The sequence below is a fragment of the Corvus hawaiiensis genome, chromosome 16 (assembly GCF_020740725.1).
Source record: "Corvus hawaiiensis isolate bCorHaw1 chromosome 16, bCorHaw1.pri.cur, whole genome shotgun sequence".
Classification (NCBI taxonomy): domain Eukaryota; kingdom Metazoa; phylum Chordata; class Aves; order Passeriformes; family Corvidae; genus Corvus; species Corvus hawaiiensis.
This window is the reverse complement of record NC_063228.1, coordinates 9,187,766-9,212,693: the sequence shown is the minus strand read 5'-3', so window position 1 is coordinate 9,212,693 and position 24,928 is coordinate 9,187,766. Positions and strand designations below refer to the sequence as shown.

The 24,928-nt window shown below is 38.3% G+C and overlaps 2 protein-coding genes across 7 annotated transcripts in view; both read right to left on the bottom strand.

Annotated features, from left to right (window-relative positions):
* The window catches only part of SNX29 (sorting nexin 29), a 128,332-nt gene extending 118,345 nt beyond the window's left edge, over positions 1-9,987 (bottom strand). For 4 of the 6 annotated variants that reach the window (XM_048320904.1, XM_048320906.1, XM_048320903.1 and 1 more), the window contains exons 1-5: positions 9,855-9,967; positions 4,277-4,341; positions 3,321-3,373; positions 2,786-2,910; positions 1,482-1,662 (exon numbers count right to left, since the gene is read on the bottom strand). In XM_048320904.1, the coding sequence (XP_048176861.1) occupies positions 1,482-1,662; positions 2,786-2,910; positions 3,321-3,373; positions 4,277-4,341; positions 9,855-9,861 (431 nt within the window). In that variant the 5' untranslated portion in view covers positions 9,862-9,967. Of the gene's footprint in view, positions 1-1,481; positions 1,663-2,785; positions 2,911-3,320; positions 3,374-4,276; positions 4,342-9,854 lie in introns of all 6 variants that reach the window. The other 2 variants (XM_048320909.1, XM_048320902.1) reach the window with 2 other exon arrangements.
* A 1,331-nt stretch (positions 9,988-11,318) lies between these two features.
* On the bottom strand, positions 11,319-24,775 carry TNFRSF17 (TNF receptor superfamily member 17). The gene is made up of 5 exons (XM_048321235.1): positions 24,415-24,775; positions 19,427-19,644; positions 14,805-14,871; positions 12,402-12,533; positions 11,319-11,627 (listed from the first exon to the last, which is right to left on the bottom strand). Exons 1-5 carry the CDS (start codon positions 24,773-24,775, stop codon positions 11,371-11,373), a joined length of 1,035 nt encoding a protein of 344 aa, XP_048177192.1. The 3' UTR covers positions 11,319-11,370.
* Between the last annotated feature and the right edge of the window lie 153 nt (positions 24,776-24,928).

Sequence of the window (24,928 nt, the reverse complement as noted above, 5' to 3'; positions counted from 1 at the left end):
ATGTTTTATATAAGCTTAGAACACATGAACACAAACAAAAAGGTTCCCTTTATCTTGAGCAACCTGCTCTGGTGAAAGGGGTCCCTACCCATGGCAGGAGGGTTGGACTACACAATCTTTAAGGGTCCCTTCTAACCCAAATCCTAATATTCTATTATTCTGTGACCTGTTTCAATACCCAAACCCACACCAATTACCCTAAATAGTTAGGGTATAGTAAACCGTGAATACAGATGTAAAAAAAACCCCACTTTTATCACTGTCAACACATAAATTTAGTTGTTCTAAGGTTGGTTCTTTCTAGTAGCAGAATGCTGTATTTTTACTATCAGCATTCAGGTAATTAAACAACAAAATATATAGCAAGAAAACCCTCAATCTATATATTAAATAATTTTGACAGATTCATTTACGAGTTTCCAAAACATATAATTGGGGATGTAAACTGATTCTGTAAATCCCATTTGAATTTGGGTAACATTTAAATCTCCAATATTCTGGAATAAAACTTTTTAGAAATAGCATTACAATACAGTGTGCTGATAATCCTGATACTGTGCAAAGATTGCTACAAGCATGAGAGAAACTAGCGATATAACAATCCAAGCCACTAATTTCCTCACAATGGTTTTCAGACTTTCTTCTTTATTGTTCCAATTGTCTTTATTTGACTTCATCAAAATCTGTTTTGCAAGAAAGCTACAGATGACTGGAACAAACTAGAAATGAAAAGGAGGTACTAATGAACTCATTTCTGGCAATAATCTTATCCAGTAGATCCATTAATCAATGCAAATGGAAAAAATGCCTTTCTGCTGCATCCACTGGACTTGATCAAGTGGTTTGAGCAAGCTCAAGAGTTACTGATAAAAAAAAGGAAAACACCTCAAATTTTCATAAAGAAAAGGAGTTGAAGACGTATGAGAAAAAGGCAGGACTCAGTTTATGAACTTAAGTGCATTTTGCACTTCCAAAGTACATTAGGATTTCACAATGCCTAGTAAGTTATTCTCAGTAACTGTAACAAAAGGTTCACAAACCGCTGCCAAACCACTTCCCAGGGATCTGCAGCAGCAGCTCCCCGCTGCTGCACTGCTGGAGCTTTGCAATTGCAGGATGAGCATCTCCAAAAGGCAACAGGCAATTACCAGTGATGGATTGATCAGACAAGGCTACAATTGTGTACTATTTTAGTGGAATGAGAGAGGCACCTTAAAGCATGGTGTCGAGGCTGCAGTGAGGAAAACTGTTGAAAGAATAGGTAAGGGATTTAGGGAAGAGGTCGCATGTTGATATAGGCACAAGCCACAATCTTAATGGCCCACAAAAATTTAAAAAAATGATGTTAAGTGACTTGACGAGCATAGCAATTAATACAGGGGACTACTACAGCTGTGGCTTTTGGTTGACTGCCTGGGGTTTCAGACAGTGCTTCATTTGTCAATACATTTCCTGCATTACAAAGGTATCAGACACAGTACCTGAGGCGATTCTTATCTGCAAGCAGCATATGAACATATCTTTCCAGGGAATGTTCATTCAATGCACAGCGCAGCCAGGCCCGGGCTCTGCCAATGTCTGTAGTGATGGCCCTCAGAGAGTAGAAGCGCTGCAGCTCGTGTTTGTTCAGGACTTCTTTCACATAATACCAGAACACTGGCTCTGAAATATAATAATAATAATAATAACAACAACAATAATTATAATAATAATTATGACAACTACCCCACTAAGAAAACCACTAAGTTCCTACCTGAATGCATTTACATGCAAACTTATAAAACAAACAGGTAACAATATAACTTTGAACAAAGGTGAATCATTTACCCTCTTCGTGCAACCCACCAGTTAAATAGGTTATTTATTCCTACAGAACTCGGGCTATTTAAGCACTTAGAATTTTTCACCTCATTGAAAAAGCCACACAAATTAAAGGATTCAATCTGACACTTTTACATAGAATTCACATTTAAAAGCACATTTAAGCTAGTATTTTATCCACAGGTTCGTATGTTCAACTGGAAACATATTATGGAAAGGAAAAGATTTCTTTAGGACTCCATGTTACTGCAGATGTGAAATGTTAGAAGGTAGGTCCAAAGGAACAGGTAGCTCCATAATTTGGAGACATGCAAATGACAAATTCATGTTACTTTAGAAAACAGAAGTGTTGCATTTAAAAGGCAACAATATCTCTTTCCAGTGAAACACTTTCCTTGTGGTGTTCCCAAATACTGATAAAAACTGATCAGTATCTTCATATAGTTCTGATTTAAAAAACGAGAAATATGGTGAAGAGAAAAATAAAGGAATCTTCTTTAAATGTGGAGAAAGTAATAAAAACCAACCCAACCAATAAAAGCAATATAACTTTCTAAAATAACATCAATAATTAGAAGTTATGTCTGACCTATATAAAATATGGCATTTAAAGAACTGAGTAAGACAAGGTCAAGAATGAAAACACTGTTCTAAAAACTTAACAGCAGAGTTACACAACATTTATCCCTGCCAGAATTCAAAATAAATTTGCCACTATACATGATGCAACAGCAGGAAGTGCAGATTTCCTAACAGCAGCATTTCCAGAGAAACTTGGAATGCAAGTTAAACTAGACTAAGAGGCAACAGTCATTTTCACTGCTACTTCTACAACACACCAAGTGTAAAGTATCCTACCAACATCTGCAGTTTGGTGCAATGCTTAAAACTTCTACTAGAAATTATATCACTTGACTGAACATATGAACTACTTAAAATAGGATAGTTACAATTAGCAACTTACCTGTTTCAGTTTTGCTGGAGAAACCTGCTGCCTGTTTGATTGCTGCTGCTGTCAGTGCTAATCCCCGGCTCCTCCTCAGGCCATGCTGGAACACAGCTTCAAACTGAGCACACAAACAGGTCACCCTGCAAGAGAATTTTTAATGAACACATGTGAAAAGAACAGTCAACTATGTTTCTATAGAGCAACTTTATTCCAGATCTCTGAATAGGGAATGGAAAGTGAACCATTATCTTATAAGCAGCGAAAGATCCCTTCTATGCAGTAATTTCATTATTTGCAAGCAGTATAATCCGATTATACCCACAGTCTCATCATGACTGAAAGTTGAGGCACAGATTACATTCAGAAGAATTGGCAATCAATTCGAAAAATCACCCTCACCTGCTAGAGGGGCTGTTAGTCAAGTTATTTCAGTTTCAGATCACCTAGCTTTTGTGCAATGGAATTTTTTGAGCTTGTCAAATATTTTGTGCCATATATTTTATGTCGTTAGGATACAAATTCTAAGCATGTTAATCCTAGACTATTTTACCTGCTGTCAGAGTCTGAAGCAATTTCTTTTCTTCCTCCAAACCGTATTTGACACTGCAATAAACAGATTTTAGGAAATTTTAAGAACTTTTTGTTAGACTAAATAAATTCAGTTTTCTGAGGTATTTCTATATAAGAAATAAAGTCATATCAAAAAAGGAAGCAGCACAAAATAAAGCATTGGCAAATACAACCTGCAACCAAAAAGTGCTCCAGAGCATTATGTTACACTAATGGGCTACTCTTGCAGTTCAAATATATCCTTGCTAGCCAGAGCAACACACCTGCAGGTCCTTCAATAAATTGAAAACTGAGTGGAAATTACCACTTTTGAGTTTTAAATGTGCACCCACAAAACCAAACACTGCTCCTACCCAGCTCAGCGCTACAATTACGGAAGAACCGCTCTGTATAAAACATTTCACTGGCTTACTTCTGAGGCATTCTTTTGCCTCCCAAGCTCTCCCCAATTGAATCCAGTCTATGAAATTCTACTTGCTGAACTTCCCGTTGACACAAATACAGACACACATATATACATCACATCTTTACATGTATTTTAACTATTCACTAAAAATCTCATGCAAAGAAAAGAACCTGCTACTCTAAAACATAAACTAAATTGCACTTTGCAGTACACTGCAATTTAGTTCAGTCATATCAGGATTACAAGAACATATATTCCTAATATATATTCTACAGTATTATGTGTATTTAAAATAGATCTATTACAAATATCACCTGTCCAGAACAAGAATTTTAAATAAATACTGTATAGTAGTTGTTTGCTAGCAGAAAAATGCTCAGTATTACTATGTGAAAGCCACAGTTTCTTCTTTGTTTCCTTTTCTTCTTTTTCCTTCTTTGTTAAAGAAAAGGAAAAAGACCAAAGACAGTCCCTTCTAGTAGTGACAACTCTGAGCAAGCCACTGCAGAAATGTGTGTTGGATTTCTCACCTGTTTAACTGCATCCAGTAGCCGTTCTAGAAGAAATTGTCTTTTGGTGTCATTGGTCTGTGAACCTGAAATCCAACAAAATCATATCATTTTAAAATAAATTGGTTTATAAATACACTTGGGCCAACACAAACTTCTTTCTTTTGGGCCCTGAAAACATTCTTCCCATGCCAATTATTCCACTAAATTAACTAATGTATTTTCTCTAAGTAAAATGACACAGTGTAAACTATGCTTTGAGGTTTCAAGCAGCCTTTTCCTAACAGGCAGCAATACTGTTTCAAATATCATCTAAATTCTTATTTTAGTAATATTTTGAATATATATTTCAGCAGTATCAAATACAGCATAATTATTCAAGCTGATGCACAGCTGATGCCCTGAGCTTCTTTGCACAACTACCAGTGTCACAGTACTAGAAAAGAATGGAAAACAAGGAAGAGACAGCAGGAGTATCTTCTTACTGTCAAACAACCTCACTGCAGAAAGTTTTAAGTCAGGTGAACAGAGAGCAACTGTTAACAATAAATCCCTTAAAATTTAACTACCAGCATAGTTCTTCTGATTAACACCTATAAAATCTATTTTGTTACTATATAAGGAACTATGCAAGACAACCTCTAACTTCTCAAGCTATTTCAACAACAGCATAATACTCTGCTTGTTGGAATATCCTTTATAAACTCCCATGAATATGGTAAAATTTATCTTTTAGATAACCGGCATTTCCTCTGTAATTTCTTTATTCTGAGCTTAAGTTCAACACATCCATCAGAAACCTCAGTGACATCTCTGGAGTTAAGGTCATTCTATTCTCCTTTCTCTCTCAAAGAACATACAACCAATGTACATATGGACTGAAAGCCAATTACCAAACTCTGCACAAGCAAATTCCTCCTGACACTGAAAATCAAACATCACACACTAAGCCCTCTAGTAAAGACAGATGACATCAAAGATATGTGCTTCCTCTTGCTATCTGGCAGTATGAGGTCCAAATCCCAGAATTTCCTATCTTCATAATCCCATTCAAAACAGTTTGCTCTTAAACCAGCAGGACCAGACAGAATTTGTCTGGTTGAAATGATTCTGCCTTTGTTTAAATATATATACTCATATAATCTACAAATACACATTATACCGATACAGTGTATTATATACATTCATCTCTAAATATATTAATATAATTCACATTCCATATAGTTTCATGTAGTCATTTAATAGAAGAAAACCCCCACAGTATGCCAGAATAATGAAAACGAGGAAAAACATGCATAGTTGCTAACTAAGCTTCACAATGCTGATTTTGCTGATTACAGTGCGTTTTCAAGAAGTTGTGCTTCCCATTTTGAACTCTGACTCAAACTGTGCAGACATGTGATGTGTGAGGTCTGGGACTGTTAGTCAAGCACTCCAGTGCACACAAACAATGTTCAGTGCCAGTCCAGGACTCTAGGAACAAACCCCACACCAAATGAGTTTTAACTTCCTAACAACTATGCCAGTTATGCCAGTGTGAAGATAAGGCTAAATTCATATAATCCCTACCATTCCACTTTGTGCTGCTTCAGAGATTGCAATTTATTAAAGTATTTTCAATGTTCTTACTACACATACATTGCCAAAATGGAGATGTATACATGACTATGTATCCATATGCTTTATAATAAATCACATAACTGTAAAATAAGGAAAACAATCCCAACTTTTAGTGCAAGCCCTCGGATGTTCAGTGACACTGAATATACACAACTCTGCAGATTTTCTCTGTTGTTTCAAAACTCATTACCCTTACAGTCTTATACTACCCACATACCTACAAGAAGAGGTATAACACAGTATTGCTCTTCATATTGATAGCTTGAGATAACATCAGAACAAATGCATGCAATTAATAATTTCATGACCAGACAAACATCTATCAAATGAAAAGATTAGTAGGTGGGAAGGCCAAGTTTGTCTTCCAAATGCAATACATGTTAAGTTTTTAAATTCACATCTCTTTTTATCTGTTTGGTAACAGAAATGGTTTGCAACTAGATTCCAAACTGTGATCAATACTAGAAAATGCTTAAATACAGAATATCTACAGATGTTCACTATACCAATTGATGTTCTAAGCCACTAAAGCACATGATACCAAACAACCTTAACTGTACCCAGATTGAGTGCAATGTGTATTTTCTCTTCATTTTACTTGTAAATTAGCACTACTAACAATCACAACTGCAGGAGATTACAACCAATAATTTCTGAAGCAGTTCAGATCACCCTCACCATTAACAGGGCTATAAGGCCATCTCTAATGAGGGCTGGGCTGAGGTTTCTTTTCAATGAACATCTAAAATTGCTCGACTGCTGTTGCTTAACAGAAATTTTACAGGAGAAGAAAAAGAACATTCACAAAGTCTAACTTTTTTTTTTAACTGAAAGATTAAGTTGTGTCTCTTTTCATGCTGAGGGTGTATTTTTCTTTGTAACAAGCCTAGAAAATATGGTATATTTAGTGATGGTTTTGTTTCAAGGAGGTGGAAGGTAAAAATAAATCTCTACTAACTCCAAATTTAACTAACTACTAAATTTAGTTCTTTCACATCTTCATTTTCTAAACTAAGTCTTTATGGAAAAAAAAGCGCATTTTTTCAGATAAGAGCACAAATTAAGGGTGATCTACTCCAGCTGATGTAAAGACTAACAGTGTATTACAAACTGACTAAAATAACCTTTTCGTTATTCAGAACAGCAGTAAAAACTGCAGCAACACACATACAAATACAAAACATAGAATGCATAAAAACAGCGTTACTCAGAAAAAGGCTGTATTTAGACTATTGCAATAAAAAAGGAAGTTCATACATGACTCTAAAAATAATTGTGAAAACATAAGTATAAGGTTGCAAAAACTAAGAAACTTAAAGGGACTCCTCCCACCATCTACTCAGCCAAAAAGGGTTTAAAATAGGCTCAGGTACTGCACCTGCCTCTGTGACCCTCCTCATTTTCTGTTGCTCAAGGTCATGCTTTCCTATTTTTAAAACAAACTTCTCTCCATACCCTGACACAAACATCCACACCTACAGCAGCAGCAAACTGACGTGTAAGTAAAGGAAAGCAGGATTTTCATCCAGTTATTCCTAGGTAAAGCTCTCTTCAGCACTACATGCAGCATATAAGTAAAATAAATAAATCTCATATTGCTCTTATATAACTTGCGTTTATGTCCTGAATGCAAAATTTCAGACTGCAATCCCTTTTGCTTGCTCTAGTACACATTCTGAGGGTGCAAGTTTAAGATAAAACAAACACAGACCTAATTTAAATGCTACCTTATACTACTTTATTATGATTCTATGCCTCAGCCCCACCATGAGTTGCATTTTTTAGTTTTTGAAACTGTCATTAAACAAATGACAACACCCCCAATTACTGACAAGCACATAAATCTTGTTTCCTTGTATTACTTGCCTTTAAAATTAGCCTATTCAGCACTGTACAATAAAATATGAGCATGTAATTAGTAAGTAGCATTAGTAATATTAAGGTAATGCTTACATCAACAGGAAGTTACCTGCACATCCACTAGAAATACACGGTAGCTAAAGAAAATAAACATTAAACATACTAATAGCCATTAAGAAAATAAGTTCTTCCATCTGTATTTTAAGAACAGCTCTGTACTTAAAAGGGCTAAAACTGGGCATAGAAATAAGTGCAGACAGTGCTGTTACAGGCACTTAAAGAAGGATATGGTTAAAACTGATGAGATGTTAACATGAGCCATCTCCCTTATCTGAAACAAGCATGATAATGACAGATATTTCTCTGTTCTGATCAGTTTGACTTATATTATTCTAGAAAAATACTGTACAGCATTGTATAATAGTCATGTTTGGCAAAGTACAACATTAGTGGGGTTTTTTGTTATCTTGCAAAATTGTTGGAAAAACCTTGTAATTCTTGGTAGGGGCTATACATGAGTGGTTACCATGCAATTGAACACTACTGTTAATGTCACCCTAGGTATTACCCTGTTTTAACTAATTAAATGTTTCTCTTCTCATAAACATGTATCTCTTCATCGTCTTAAAAAAAAAAAAAAAAAAAGATTAAAGGTAATAAAAATAAGTACACAAGGAAGCTTTAGGCCACATGCAGTGTTACCTTGCATTTTGAGTCACAGAATCCAAATAGAGCTCTCAAAGACTAGTCTCCTAGGAAGATTTAGGCTCTAATTTGCATTAATTTGCACACGGCTAGTCCCAGTCTGAATTCATCATTGAAGGGCTGAGGTTTTCCATATGAAAATGATGACTCTTACAAATTTTGTAATTAGGATTTAGTTTATATTGTGTCAAGATCTGAAACATTTGAGGAACTTTCTTTTCCCATGCTTTGAAAGATTTCACTGTTACTTGCATTTTTCACAATAGGTTTCCCCACAATAATCTTCTTTTTTGCCTCATCTCTTCCAAAAAAATCTTCTATTTTCTTCCCTCCATAAAGGTGAGAACAAAACAAAGAAAAATACAAGTGAAGTGGTTTTATTTTTCAATTCACTTTCAGAAATGACTGCTCTCCATAAACATGTAGCATTTAGTTACTCCAGTTAAGTCCTCAGGTTTTTTTTCTTACTCCCTTTGGCAACAAAGATCAACATGTATTAAATCAGGGTGGGAGATCAATGCGTGATCCAATTCTCAGGTGCAGAGCGTTGTCTGCAACTTCCACTGCTGAAGCTGTACAGAAAGACCCATCAAAGTTTTTACTAAAGCACCCCCATTCTCAAAAAGCCCCAAACAAACCCTTGCCAATGTGTTTTAATACATATTAAGTATGACTTATCCTTTACCTCTACAAGAAAAGTCTAAAGATTTTCTTTCTCTATCCTAACAAATAACTCTCCATGCCAGCCCGTTCAAGTGGATCTGCTTCCTCCAGTCCTGTAGTTTATAGGTCACAATTCTCATGCAAAGCTTTAAGTATTTCCTTGACAAACACTTCAGAAAGCTCAGGATTAAACACACATTTACCCTCAGGATTTAGCACATCCCCGCACCACTTCCCTCTAACACAGAAATTACCGCATCCAAACAGACACATCCTCACCGGGACTCAGTTAGGGACACAGCAACAGGGACCCTTTTTCCTCAAGTCGTGGTTCTCACCTCTCCCACCGACTGCATGCTCCTGAGTTCATGTTTTTAAATGTTTTCAATTCTTATTTTCTCCTGGTCATTTATTTCCTCCGGACTATTTCCTATGATTTTGCACAGCTGAGACAACACAGATGCCCGAGCCCAGCATCGCTTGTGCTGTGAGCCAGTGCCACGCTCAAGGGCAGAATAGAGGATTTAAAACGGGGTAAAACACCACTTCGGGGGGACTTGGGGAGCCGGAATAAGGAACGGGGTGTGGTTATAAAAGACCCAAATGTTCCGTGCCTCAGCGAGAAGCGGGGGGGGGGGGGGGGGGGGACAAGGGCAGGGCCACTCCCGCTCGGGCCCCCGGGCAGGCTCTGCCCGCGCCAGTCCCCACAGCGCCCGGAGGGCCGGGCCCGGCCTGGCCCGGCCGCACTCACCGCTCATGGTGCCCGCGGGGCTCCGTCCGCCGGAGCCGCCGCTCTCCCGCACAGCCACGGCCGGGCCGGCAGCCACCTCCCGCCCCGGAACCCGCCCGGCGCCCCGGAAGGTAAACACGGCCCCGGGAGCGCGGCGGAGCGCTTCCCGGCCCGGGGCTGCTCAGCGCGCCCCCGCGCCCTCAGCGCGCCCCGGCGCGGAGCCGCCCGGCCCCGGAGCTGTCGCAGCTGCTGCGCGCCCGGAGCCCCCCCGGCACGGGCATCCTGCGGGACAGGGACGGCACACCGGGAAAGGAAGGGTGAGCAAAGTGGAGATAAAGTGTCCTCTGCTGTCGCATGTGCTGTGCAAGGTGAAAGCTCGGAAAGGGTCATTAAATAAAAACAAAAACCAAAGTGATGATAATTTAATAGGTCTCTAGGCCTATCTGAGAGGTGTTGGCTCTGTGTGGCCAAAACCATGCAGACCACCTAACTCCCAACTGGCCCCAAACTTTGTGTCAGCCTCTTAAAGATGCTGTAACTGTAATCATTCGTAGATTTTGTGCAGTAAAATGTTTTAATTCATCATTCATGCAGGAATCTGAAGTAGAAAGTTAGCTGCAAATAAAGACGATTGTTGTTTCGGTTGCTTGTGTGATTGTTTCTTCTGTTGTTGCAGTTTTCCAGGAATAAAATTGTAGCCTAATATTAGGAAAGCAACATTAATGCTTGGAAGTCAAGGTGACAGAAGTATATTTCTAATTTTAGGCCACAGAGTAGTCTAGCATGACTAACCACCCATGCTTGTAAATATAATAATGGTAAGTAAAGAAATGAGTAAAAGAGAAATAAATCTCAGTCTGAAAACACTTAGCACTGAAAGGAAAGCTTGTACCACTAGGAAATACACAGGATTGCAGGGATTGCAGTGAAGGCCAGGAGCTGGACTTCAGTGATCCTTGAGGGTTTCTTCCAACTCAGGATATTCTGTGATTTTATGATCTGTGCTCCCCAGCACCACAACCTCTCTAAGAGTGACCCAGGGATACCTGCTGAACGCTGGGTCTTCCATACTGTACAAGGTATCCATCTTTAGAACATTCCTATTTCAAGTGTTGAAATTACTCTTTTCAAGACTGGGCATGTATTGTGGGTCTTCATATCTGCCTCTTGTAACAGTCCTTGTGTACCATCAAGTAATTTTTGGCACAAGATCTGAGTCTAACATAAACATATTGTTTATTTTGTATATATCTGGTGTGAGTAGATACATCCTCTAAAGGCAGATAAAGCTGTCCTGTGTAAGGACTTTCAGAAATTAAAAATTCCAGTAACTAGTTGAGTGCTTGAGAATAATGTAGAAATGCTTGACTAATGAAATACTATAATTAGAAATAATATAACAATATTAATCAAAGCATGATGGGAGATCTGTAAGGATGACATGCTGCCTTCTCCACTGACTGCAAGTATTAAGGTTAACAGCTATACTGGAATAACTCATTTATTATTACTCAGTACAAATACACTTCTCTCCCAGTCATCCAACACCCAGAACGTAGTTGTAATAATCAAAAGATTTGGTGGTAACTAGAACAGTAGCTCGTTCTTCAGTAGCTGGTAATGGAAATGAAGTTTCACAGCCAGTCTGAGGTTTTACCAAGCCACAGTCACTGCAAGTGCATTCTTCCACTGAATACATTAATGTTTCACTTGGAATTGTGTGTCTAATTTCTTCTGTATTCACACTGCTTTCAGTATTATCCTTGAGACTATTATTCGGCTCCGCAGAGGAGTCTGTAAATATACAGAAGTTAATTTAGTACATACATCATGCTATACCAAACAAAGATCTATTAAAGATCCAAATTTCATTATGGTGCAACTATGTTCTAACCTTAGTGAAAGTTTTAAGATATAGTGAAAGTTTTAAGGTGTAGTTACAGATGATAATCTTTTGTTCTATGACAATACAACTGCTATAATTCAGAATAAGCATTGAAGTAATCCAACACATTTTCTCACCAATTGTTATTTATTGTCTGAACACTCACAAATATAGTATTTGTAAAATGGAAAAAAAACGTACTTTTTTTCACCTTCACAAAATATACCACATATGCTTCTCACAGACTACAATATTAAATAAAATTATTTAAAGTCTTATTAAATGAAAAGCTAATATTAAATGTGTATCCTCTGCCTGGGTAGAATTCCTCTTGCATTCAATGAGAAAAGGGTGAAACCCTTACAAAGATTTTGCTTTTGAGGATGAATAAATGATTTCTCAAACAGCAGCAAGTAAGCCAGGTAGGAACAACAGGTATGAACAAGCCTGACTGGATCCAGAACCAACAAAGAGAGATTGGTGCTTTTGCAAGTCACCATCAGGATAGTTATTCCCTAATAACTATGATAACTTCATGGAGACTATTTGAGGAATACCAAACAATCCAACAAAGACAGTCATCAGAATCTGGAATATAAATTATATGCAAGTTTTTACATGGTAAGAGTAGCTAAAATGTACAAGGATCTAGGATTATTTGTTGAATAATCTTATTTATTCACCTGTGTTTTCCAGTTTTTCTTTTAGTTGCTTTAGGTGCTTCCATTTAAACAAGACCATTAAGGTGAACAGAGTGAGTATTAAAATCACACCTAAGCCCAAACAAATCCAAAGAATTCCACTGGAATCGGTACCTTGTGAAATAAAAGAGATGCATTACATTAATCATAAGCAATAACTAATGTACAGAAAACGCCCAACACATAAAACTTGAATATAAAATACAACATGAAGATGCCCAGCACAGCCAGAGTATTGCAGAAATCTACTTACTCTTCTCACAGTAGTTTTCACATGAGGGTGGTGGTGCACTGGAACACCGGAGGTGACAAGGAGTACAAGAGAGCAGCAAATTATCAAAGTATTCATTTTTGGGGCACTGTGACATCAGGGGCAGTAATTATGGAACTACAAAGCCACAGAAAGTGTAAAAGAGCAAGGATCATCTACAAAGGACTTCTCAGTTCTCAGTTTGAGCAGCTCTAAGAACAGTTAGCAGTAATAATGGACTTCCATCACAGCTCCACTACATGGGATCATGTTACAGAAAAAGGATATAACTCTGAGGTCCCCAAGGAATTGCTGTTCCTTTTTTGGCAATTCACAATTGTAGAAAAACTGAGCAGCTGCACTGAGATAATTTTCAATGTAAATTTTGTCTGAAACAGAAAATGGTTATTTTTAGAAGACATTTCTGGAGCAGGTGCTAAATACTACAAACTGTAGAAAAGAAAGATCTTCAAACAGGAGTTCATAATAATTGTTCTTGTCTCTAAAACTTCATGGGTTTTTTTCATGGTGATTGCTTCTCAATTCCAAATTAGCCTCATTTATCATCTATTACGGTTTGGTTGGCCTTTTTGCTTAGTTCGTTTTGGGGGTTTTAACTATTTTTTTGCTTATAACCATATTTCTATGAGAAATTTAATAAGATTACATTCTAATAATGAAAGAAGAGCTATATTAATATTTTACAATTTTGATTCAAAACATTATCTGCATTTTTCACTTATTTTTCCATAATACAGAACTGTCACTGGGCTAAAACTGCAGTATTCATCTTGGAAAAATAGGTTTATAGGACATCTCCTTCCCAGCCAAGTAGATGTATACATAGTGAATGTAACATTTCTGAAAATGTATTTGGTTTCCTCACAGGAAAAATAAAAATCTTTGACTACAGATTGTCACAATGAAAATAGTTTACACATCTAACTTATATCTTGATGTTTTATTCTAATAGAATTTATTTTAAATACAAAGTTAACCAGTAATTTTTAGCAAGTAGCAATAACTGCCTCTATCCAGTATCACTGCCACAGACAGATCAGAATTACAGGCTCTCTATCATATTTAAGTTAATTGCCTTTTTGACTACAGAAATATAAAAGAAAAACATTGTGTAAGGAGCTGTAATTTCATACCACATTACTATCTGTGAGACTTATTTTCCCGCAAAATGCACCATGTGGGAATACACAAACTGTTTTTAGTGGAGCAGTCTAACAGATCTGTATTCTAGTCTCTATCAGATGGGAATGCTTACTGTGGCTTCTGAACTTGTTTCTATGGGCCAGGTGCACAGCTGAAGGCTTTCTATCACAGGCTTTTCTCCCTCTTCAAGATTAGTGGATAAATAGGAATTGATGAAATCTGATTAAGGTGTGACAGAAGAAAATAAGGGTAGAGACTGTGGGTTATGCCAAAAGTATCACTAGGAAGTCAGTGCTGGTGCTGAAGTCATAAAACTGTTTGTGACTTGCTCCATACGTTCACAATCTGGGGGAAGAAGCCTCAGTTATGGCTGCAATATCATCCATGTTTCTGATGAAGCACCATTTGGTACTTTATGTACAGAGTCATTTCAGGTTTTGCTTTTAAGGTTCTCTTTAGCCTTTTCAATCATGGAGAGGACAATCACATTCTCAACAGTGATCTCAAGAAAGCAGAGACTCATGAAAGTATATTCATGGTATCCACAGGTACAGTCAGTGAATTTCAGGACAGACAAGCTGGATCCAATTCTTTAAGCTTTTATCCATTGACTTCAGTGAAAGATCTCAGCCTTTGCTGCACTTCTGGATTACTTTTTCATGGGTGCAACACCCTACATTTGTCTTTGTTGGACTTCGTTATGCACTCCTGCTCTACTTGTTACTGTGATGTATCCTGCAACTGATACCTACTTGATATGATATTGGTACTACTCATAAAAACTGTAAAGGGACTTAATAAGAGAAATGTTGATTTAAAAGCAAGGAAATATGCCTATGTATGGAGGTCACCAAATATGTGGTTAGATTATATACAGAAAAGCTGATTAAATGTCTTGGTGTTAGTGAAAGAGATGGTCCTGCTCTTCACTCTGTGTACTCTGAAGCACAAGAAAGGGCTGGAGGGCTTACCTGACCACATGGCAAGCAGCTTTAATTCATTAATCCAGTCAGTTAATGGAGTTTTACTTCCTAGGGCCTGGAAAAAAGGCCAGAAACAAAACAGAAAAGAAAAAAAGATAAACAGCTGATTACCTACTGGGGATGTGAAACTTAAGTCCACCACAGGAATCCCCATTTGATGAACCAATGTCTTCATTTGAAAAGTCCTGTCAAACTCTAAGTACAGTAGAAATTAATTTATGCCTAATTATTTGAGATTGTATATATGGGATCATAAGATATTGTGGCAGAAATGCTTTCCCTCCCTGTTGGCCAGAAACAGTTTTCCTGTGTGGCTGGTTAGAGTTCAAACATATTTCTCGTGAGACACAAAGTAAATACAAAGTAGTCTCATATTTTCAACCAAACCCTAGGAAACTTCCCCCCAGGTAAAAGGCACAAAGCAGTTCATTTCATCGGAGCGCTGGAGAATGATGCTATCTCTTGCAGCAGTAATTCTCCTTCTACAGTTGGACTACTGTTTCCTAAAGCTTACAGCCTTTAAGGATAAACTAATTTTTTTGATACATGTGCCTCAAAACACAAATCCTTGATTATTAAGCAATACATTTTTCACACATTGGAAACTGGGGAGCAATGACAGTAAAGGGTCTCTAATGTCTCATTCCTTTAAGCAACCACCATACAAGTCCCAGGCCTTTTCCCTTAGCTATATACAGTGCCAGTGATCTATGTAATGACAAAACACAGGCAGCAAATGGTTTAAAAAACCATGAGGAATTACAGTTGTCATGGCCTGTTGCCACTGTTTTTTGCACATCCTAACGTTCAAAAGTTCCTCTCCTCAAGGGTGTGAAAGCAAGACTGTAATCAATAGATCTTGATAAGCAGTAGTTCCCACTGACAGATCTAAAGCACGCATTATTTCAAAATCTATGTCCAGGAGTAAGGAAGACATTTTCTAGCTTAACAAGGTTCTTGTGCAACCTTCATTTTTGAGTAATTTTGATAGAAGGAAGTAAATACTAAAAAAAAAAAAAAAAACAAACAACCCTTTAAGAACTTTTTTGGGAGAAGTGTATGATATCAAGTGGCTTTAATATGAGATGTTTTATACCTGAATTGAGAAGCTGTTTATAAAGTAAAATATTGTATTCAGCCAACGAATGAAACAAAACCCAGAAGCATTAAGAATAAATACATTATTAAGTGACATTATAAAAAGGATACTGTTACTTAGAAACTGTAGTTATGTTAATAATTGATCCATTGCCTTGTATAATACACATTAAATCCTCTAAGCAGAACACTGTTTTATGTAGACTGTGCAAACACACCAAAAAAAATGAGATGACTGGAATGATGGTTCTCCTACAGTGATATTTACCTTTAGGGAATAATAAATATATGGCTTTACCAGTAAAGTTACATTTCAGCTATTTTTCAGTTATGGGATTTACAGAGTTTTCACTGGCTTTCCAAATAGTTATGTGTTGATGCTATTAAATGCTCTCTTCTTGTCATTTGATTTTGCTTCAAAAGGCAGAAATTAGCAGAGTTGTACAAAATAAGAAATTATTTATCAACTACAATAATCATTTAACTGTAAATCATTAAGTATTGCCAGGGAGGTATTTCTGCAGTTATATTACTGTAACTGAAGTTCAAAAACTTCCCAAGATATCCTCTAAGAATAATTCAGACAAGTTAAGTTGGCCTGCTGGAGTTGGCATCATTACAGAGAACAATGGGAAAGAAATGCAAGAAGGGAAGTATCAACAGCAGAAACAACAGGAAGGAAAAAAAGAAAAGGAAAACCAATTCTCAGATTTGTTTCAAAAATGTTTCTGTCTGACTCAGGAGTGACACCTGGAGACAATTTATAAAGAACAGTATGAACTGTGTTTCTTTGCTCTCCTAATGTGATTGTCAACCACTGACAACTCTCTGAACTTCAAATCTACATTGGGAAGCAGTAAAACATCTGTTTGTTGTTTAGAAGAATGGTTTAAACACACTGTCAGTTCTAATAGGGTATCAAATTGCTGAACAGGATTTCAAGAAATCAAATCATTTTTACTGGTGAAGGGAGTACAGGTGAAGGGAGTACAGCCCAGCACAGACCAGGAGGTGGTTCTTTGGAGTTGTACACATACACACACGTTTCAGACTTACAGCCTTCTCCCATGCGAGCAGAACACCTCCAGTTCCATGCTGCTCTGGCAGAATATGGGCACACTAAGCACTGAACATCCAGCCAGAGCATTTCCCTGCCATGAACCCAAATTTGACTGTTGGTTTCCTTAAACATCTGGAGAAACCAAAGACTTCCAGAAATCCTAGTCAGTTCTTATTTCTAACATGTTGAATTGATATTATGTGACAGAAATCAGTCACCTGGAAAAGGTAAGAAAAATTTTATCTTTCACTATTTAATTTGAAAAAAGCTGTTGTGAGTGTCTAAGCCAAAATAATAAAATGAAAACTCTGAATGGAAAATCAAAGTAAGTACTATCATCATGTCAATTATTAAACATAAAGATTGAAATTCATCTGTCACAGAACAATAACTTGAGGTCTATTTACCACACATAACTTCAGCAACAAAGTTTTGTTCTGGCACTGCTTCAGGGTTTCTCTGTTCGTGCTCATGCCAGCTTTTTTGCCTGACTGTACTTCAGAAATTCTGCTGGCATAATTACATAGCACTTAGCAAGAGAAAGAGGGTTTTCTGCTAGGACTGTAACGTTCCCTTCACAAACAACATTAGCGAGGCTGACAAAGGAATTCTTCTGGTTGTATAGTTGCTTCTACATTGATGGTTTTGTGCTAGCACAGCTCTTTTTTTCCCACTCACTAAGGCAACTGACCTACACTGTCAAATCTTATAGTACAGGCTTGATCTGAGTTCTGTCCAATTCTCTAAAGCTATTTACAGAATAAATTCCCCCCAAAAAGTCTCTTATAAATCACCTCACCTCAACAATCCTACGAATCTGTGAGATCAATGTACATACCAAAAAACCCCACTCTTTCTTCTCAGAAGTTATTGCACTTTAAGGAACAGCAGTTTTACAGAGAGTCATCTCCTAAAAAAGTGTTAAAACTTTCTGAAACAGTTATTTTCAGAAATCCACGTTTTGTGAAGCGCATGCTTTAACTGTACAGCTGGAAGGAGATAAGCTGTTCTAGGAATGGGGTACACACTGCTAGTAAATAACAAAATGGAGCTATTAAAGAGTTCATCATGTTCATTAACTTTTACAAGCTGCACAGAACAATGCTGCTCTTAGACAAAATATTGTTTAATGTCATTTGCACAGAGAGCAAAAACAAGAACAATGTGGATTTTGCCTGTTTGGTTCAGCACGTTTTAATTAGACCGCAGCTTTGAAAAGAGTGATGTTGCTGGTGCTACATCACGTATTTCCAAAATGGATTAAGGAGCAAAACAACAGAAGAGAAAAATGTTCCTTTAAAATAGTGATTAAAATAACAATGGTATAAACACAGTCAATTAAATGACAGACAGCTTCTGTATCCCCTACTGTATTCAAAGCTAACTTAGCTAGGAACCAGCTTATGGAACAGAGGAAGTGCATAGCCCAGGAAAGCAGTGCTAGTAGACTACAAACCCTTGGGGGAAAGAAGATACCTTTCATTTTTCTGACATTCCACATGTGCCAAAATAGTTATGTAACTACTAAGGGCAATGCATAAAACAGTAATCGAGCAAGCGAGTTTGGATTAAGCCAATGTTGTTAGAATGCCAGTGACATTTTTATGTTGATACAATAGTTTTTACAGAATGCAAACATAATTTATTTCTAAATTTCTTAATGTAAGTACTTACATTTTATGTTGGAAAAATAATCTCCTACATGCTACTATTTTAGTAGCTTTGCAGGTGGACAAAAACTAAAAATCATCAGTGGTGTAATTCCAACAGGAGTAATGAAGTTACAAGAAAAATACATGTGCATGAACAGCTATGAATGATGTGAAGTGTTTGGCATACACTAAAGTCTAACAAGAATTTTTCTTCTGGTAATTTTAGCCGAATTCTCTAGCTATTCAGAGGTTTGAGTAGCACACATTCACTTTTTTCAAATTCTCATGTACAGCATCACAGTGCCAATGTGTGCTCTCTCTCAAGACAGGAGGGAAATTGTAATTGATTTAGTCACCACTGCTCCAGAATAATTCCCCATGCAAATTGCTGTCTCTGGAATAAGAATACTGGCACAGAATACTTCTAGAGTAATTAAGCCTATTTAGAAACAAGCTCACTATTTCATTCTCACAATTCCATAATGAAGTAATTATTTTCTGCAACAATGTTAACATGTTAACTAGCCATAGAAGAACAGCTTTAAAAATCCCATGACACTGTTATTCTTTCTTCATAACAATAATGCCATTCTGCTTTAGTCATTACTGAAACTAAAATCTTAAGGGATCTCTAATGGACAACATGCTCCCTCAACTGGAATTCCAGAGAATTAAAAAGGTGAAAAGAAAGAACATGAAAATCCCACATGGAACCAGTTTTCTATTCCCCCCCTCCCTTGAGACAGACAGTCAGCATGTAAAACTTTCCATATAAAACTTAAGTGTTATAAAACTCTTACCGTGTTTATAAGGCAGGAGATCTGGCCTAGATCTATTATGGTATCCAGCAGTAGGCATGTCAGCTCAGAGCTTCTCCATGTCAGGGAGTCACTGCAATAAGAAAGGGTGTGAATAAACTGTGTGTTAATACTCAGCCACTCCTCATCAGACTTGTGCTCCAGCCCCTTCCCCAGCTCCACTGCCTTTCTCAGGACATGATCCAGCACATCATGTCCTTCTGGTCATGAGGGGCCCAGAACTGGACACAGCACTCGAGGTGTGGCCTCAGCAGTGACAGTCACTGCTCTGATCCTGCTGGCCATGCTGCTTCTAAGGAAGCAAAAGGTTAATTTTCTAATCAAAATATTGCTAATCTAGAAGAAAGCATAAGAACAGATAAACAGAGGTCTGGATTGTACGTAACAAGAGTTATTTTCAGCTGCTTCAGTATTTTGATTGACATGATGCCTCCTCCCACCAATCCACCTGGCTTTCAGATCTCTGAAACCACACAGTGTCTGCCTTTCTTCAAACTAGATTCCCTCCTCTCTAACCTTCCTAGTCCTAACTCAGTCACTGTTTGCATCATTACAGTGATCTCATTCTTCCCTTCCTTGGATGCCCATTCTTTGCTCAGCATATTCCTTCCACATTAAGCAATCCCTCTGTTATTTACAACATTTTTAACTGTCATAAGGTTTATAAACTATGCATAGGTTCTTCACAATGTGCAGATCTAAATCCCCATCTTTGTTTAATTTGAGCTTTGATAGCAAGAAACCCACACACGTAACAGTTTTGACGGGGAAACTACTTACCTAAACTACTCTCCTCCTCCTGTTTTTCTGTCTGGAGTCTCATGGTATCAAAACCACAGAATAAATTCTGTCTAAGGAGGAACTGCTCTGCCTGTGCATTCAAAGAGAGGCACCGTGAACAAAGATCCAACGAGAACCCAACCTATAGATCTCTGATATCTGAAAAATCCAGGGTAACTACTCAATAGATCACTCAGCTGAGAACTCTGAGCCTCCAGTTAGAGTCACCTGAAAAAAAGGGATGGCACTTGCAAAAAAAACCTTTCAGTCTTTATTTTTAGAAATACACAATCAAGGGGAATAAAGGTTGTGTATATACATAGAAGTGAGAGACACACATGACTATTTTCAAAAATAATGAGCTGAGCATGTGAAGTGTTTGAGAGCTGAGGAGATGGACACAGAGAATTATAAACTGGCATTTTAGTATAGCAATCCATGTATTTCTTTTGCTATCTAAAGCAAAACCAATTAATTTTATGCCCTTTTTGAAGCCTGCAGTATGTGTTTAATTGCTCCAAAAGGAGTGATTAAAAAAGGCTTTAACTCTAGATTGGAGCCCTCAAAAAGAAGAATCCAGCTCCAGAGTACTCATTGCCAACCCACAATGAAATGTGTGTTAGGCAAGTTCTAAATTCCTTTGCAGACTTGGAGTCATTCTACAACTGGACTGTGAAATAGAGCTTATGCTCTGGTGCTACATTGGGAAAACCAAAGAAGACTTTTATTTGAAACTCTTCCAATGAAATAGCTTCGAATACATTTCTGTGAGAGAATTCATGGACTGCAGTTCTGCCAGTGTCCAGCACAGGGAGAGAATGGGCCAGAAAGAGTATTTGTTAAATAGCAGTGTTGGAACAACAAATCAGTAAAAAGATGTTTCCAGGGCAAGATATCTTAGCTTGGATTAGACATGGTCTTGTGTAAATATAAAAGCCTCTTTATTCACTTACACTTCCAGGAGCACCAGTAAAGCTTAGACAGACTTGGTTCTTAATGAAGCCATCATGCTGAAACATAGTTGTGTTTTCTATTCTCTAGTTTTCAGCTACATCTCCACAGACTACCTAGAATTTGCCAGAGTTTAAGAAAATTGGTTTATAAACTCCTGGCACCTAGTCAAACTTCTAATAATTTACCTCATCTTTTTTTTCTCCTAAGCAAATAACTTGTTCCTTTGGCTTTGTTTGTAAAGGCTCTTTCTGACTTCAAAGCAATTCTAAATATCAGGCTACTCATTTAGGTGAGTAACTACTGTACATATTTGAATACCTTTAAATTTCAGGGCATGGCTCACAGTGTGTCACTCAAATCCCAGCTTGCTGCCACACCAGAAAGGGAAGTTGCATTCCTTTCCTGCTCCTCCCAGTCTCAGCCAAAATGTTTCTTTCCCATGTTGCAGTAGCTCAGGAAGATACCTGATGTCAAGGTAAACTGAGTCAATTCAATCATAACCCAGCACCCTAAAACAACTCTTCTTCCATTTTAAGGCTGTTGGTAGTTTATGGAATTTAATAAACTTACCTGTTGGTGCTGAGCAAGTAACTGCTTGAAGCTGTTAAACTGTTTGGAGCCTTCAATGAAATACATCTTTCTCTTCTGCTTCAGTTCACATGGCTAAAGCATTGGTGTTTCATAGGTGTACCTGCCAGGCTGTAAAGTGCTTGTGGGAGCTTGGGTGGAAATTACTACCAAAGTACAGGCCACTATTCCTCATATCATAGGAATGGGGCCCTCCATTTCACTGCTACAGGACTGACTCACCACAGGCTGCAAATTAGTGGTGAAGCTGCCTTGGGATAGTTTATGGTATGCATAACTTGCTCTCACCAAAAAATAAGTCCTGTTCCCCATTCTTACTTTACACCAGCCCTGGCATTTGTCAAGTGCCTCTTATTTGATTCATCTGAGCAGCCCAGGAGGAAAAAGAAAGTGGATTGTCCTGTCACTAAATTTAATGAGTTGGACAGACTCGGCACAGGGTCTAACACAGCTCAGAGGCAGCACAAGGATGGTAGAACCGCAGCTGTGTGGGGAACAATCTCTCTGCACCCCAGTCCTCACATGTTAACCCTAAACTGGGCCAGACTCCTATTTTCTAAGCAGTTTTGATCACTTAAGTCAGTCACAATGCGAGGATGGATTTATATGGGTGGTTCTCAATAAGAAAAGCATTTTATTATTTATTAAATTAAGAGCTAGTATATTTATTCTAAACATTTTGATGCAGAAGAGATTTAAACAAGAAAAGCTTTTATAATGCTTTATAACCTCAAGCAAACAGGACCATTTACACTCCAGTAGATATTTTGCCAGTAAAATTATCATAGTTCCACTTAGGTTTTGTTTCAAGTACCAGCTGTTCCTCAGTGGAAAAACAAACTGCTAACCCTGTTAAAAATTTAGTGTTTGAGTTTACACAATTCCTATGTGTGACAGCCTGCAAAACAGGTTTGTACACTCTGAAGGACATCTGGCATCTTCTGAAATTCTGTGGACTAATTGTTTATATCCTAGCAAGTACCTAGGGAATAAGTACCTGTCAAGGAAGGAAGAAAGGTTGTGAAATACAACTAATTCTTTTCCCCTGAAATCAGTAGTAATATGCACTTCTGCACCTCTGATCAAATGCATATTTGGCCTTACTCCCCACACACACACACACCAAAAAAAAAAAAAAATTGTCACAACTCAGTGCTTCAGGAGCCATCAGAAAGAACCTTCAAAAAGTTTTTTTAAGGAATGCCAAAATGTGTGCAAGAACTGCTGTCTCTGTGTTTTGTGTGCTGGTCATCTTAAGGTAAGTCTTAATTGCTCTGAAAATGCAGCACCTGCCTCCAGTTAAGGCTTTCCTGACCTGTGTCAGGGCTCAAGCAAAACACAAGCTTGCAGTACAGCGTTGCAGTCATTATAAACCTGAGCTGTTAAACGCTCATAGTGACAGTAAAAAGTGTTCAGTAACAAGTCACTCTGTCAGCAGAACACATGCAGCTTGCTTTCCACCAGAGTTTTATATATTATTCAACACTAGTAACCCATGAGCTTCATTGTTCGAAATGGTGTTACCTTGTTTCCATACTGTATGAAGCGTATCAGACACCTCCTGGTTAATAAATGTCACCTACAAGCAAGGTTAGAACTAAAAGAAAACAAACCCAAACAATGCACTGCATACTACTTTTCTTTTTGTTAAACAGAAACATGATTGCCACACACAGCTGGGACTTACTTGTAGTTTGACAGAATTCCAAACATTAAAATAGTAGCACAGGTGAAACTCTTCCTTAATTACATTCAGTTTGAAAAATAGAGACTGACATTGTCTGAAAACTGGAAAGTAACTCTGTGGCAGAAAGAGAGTAGCTTTCACAAGTTCTTTAAAACTCATTCTTAGGCTGTGGTGAAGGTAAGCTCTTGGTGGTACTTGAAGGAAAGGTTTCCACTTAGCGGAGGCTTTTAGTCTCTCATTATAAGTGATACTTTTTCTTCCAAAGTTAGTGGGGATTTTTTTATTATTATTATTTTTGGTTTTTTTTCGAAGAGCTACCCTGCACACTAGTGTATTCCCTGGATGTGATCAGTTGGAAGTCCCTATATCCATTAACATATGTAGAAGTTTTCACTTGTAAAGGCCCACATGTTGCTGCTGGTGTGCAGGCAGAAACCCTCTGGTTCTTGTGTCAGGGTTACGTTACACAAGTGCCCCTTCAGGAGAGTTTTTGTTCAACCAAAACTGCACTGGATTCTGTACCAAACAGAAATCTTTCATCTCTAGTTTGAAAGCCCAGCTGTTTTCAAAACAACTCTGTAAGCTGTCCTACAGTGTTCTAATACGAATAATGCTGTAGATGACTCGGTCCTCGCATGTCAGCACTCCAAGAACTCCTTTCTCTCAAGTATTTGCTTTGTGTACTTATAAACACACTTTAACTTACAAAATGCTGCCACAGCCTCGTGCAAGCCCAGTAACCAAAATCTACTTGTTTCCCCTCTGTTCCTTGCTGTTTCCTCCAAAGATATGTAATTTCAAGCAATGTTTTTTTGGGCTCGTTTGTTGAGGTTTTGTTTTAAAAACTTCTAAGTCATACAAGTAGAGGAGCCTCAGTATTTAGAAAGTCCTACTGCCTCTGGCTTAACTGGATGGGTTTTTAAAATTATAACAACCAAGTCAAAGTGTCCTGTAGAATTACCAAAATTGGAATTTTCCATGCATCCTGTCCACTTTTGGCTGAACAGGTACGGCAGCGTTCCCTCTTGCATCCCGTGGGAGGGCGTGTGCTCCCACAGCCTCACTGGGAGCTCTGCTGAGCCAGCGCGGATGCCGCCACTGCCCTGTGCCTCTGCACCTCCGCTCTCCAGGTCGGGCTCGGTGCAGTTTTGCACCGATGGGAGCTGACCCGGACACTTCCCGTCCCGCCTCAGGCGCTCGCGCCAACTCCGTGTCCCGCATCCCCCTGGAAAAGGGGGCGGGGCCGGCAGGGACACACGGCGCGCGCGGAGGCCGCCGGGAGTTGCAGTTCCTGAGCGCGCAAGGAACGCAGGCAACTCCATTTCCCGTCTGTCCTCGGGAGGACGGCCGCGGGTGCGCGCGCGGGGTGTGACGGGTATTGTAGTTCTTACGCCGCGCCTCCGACGTGCGACAGAATGCGGACCGGGGGAGATAAAAACTACTGCAATGGCGGTAGGAGAGGCTGCCGGGAGGGG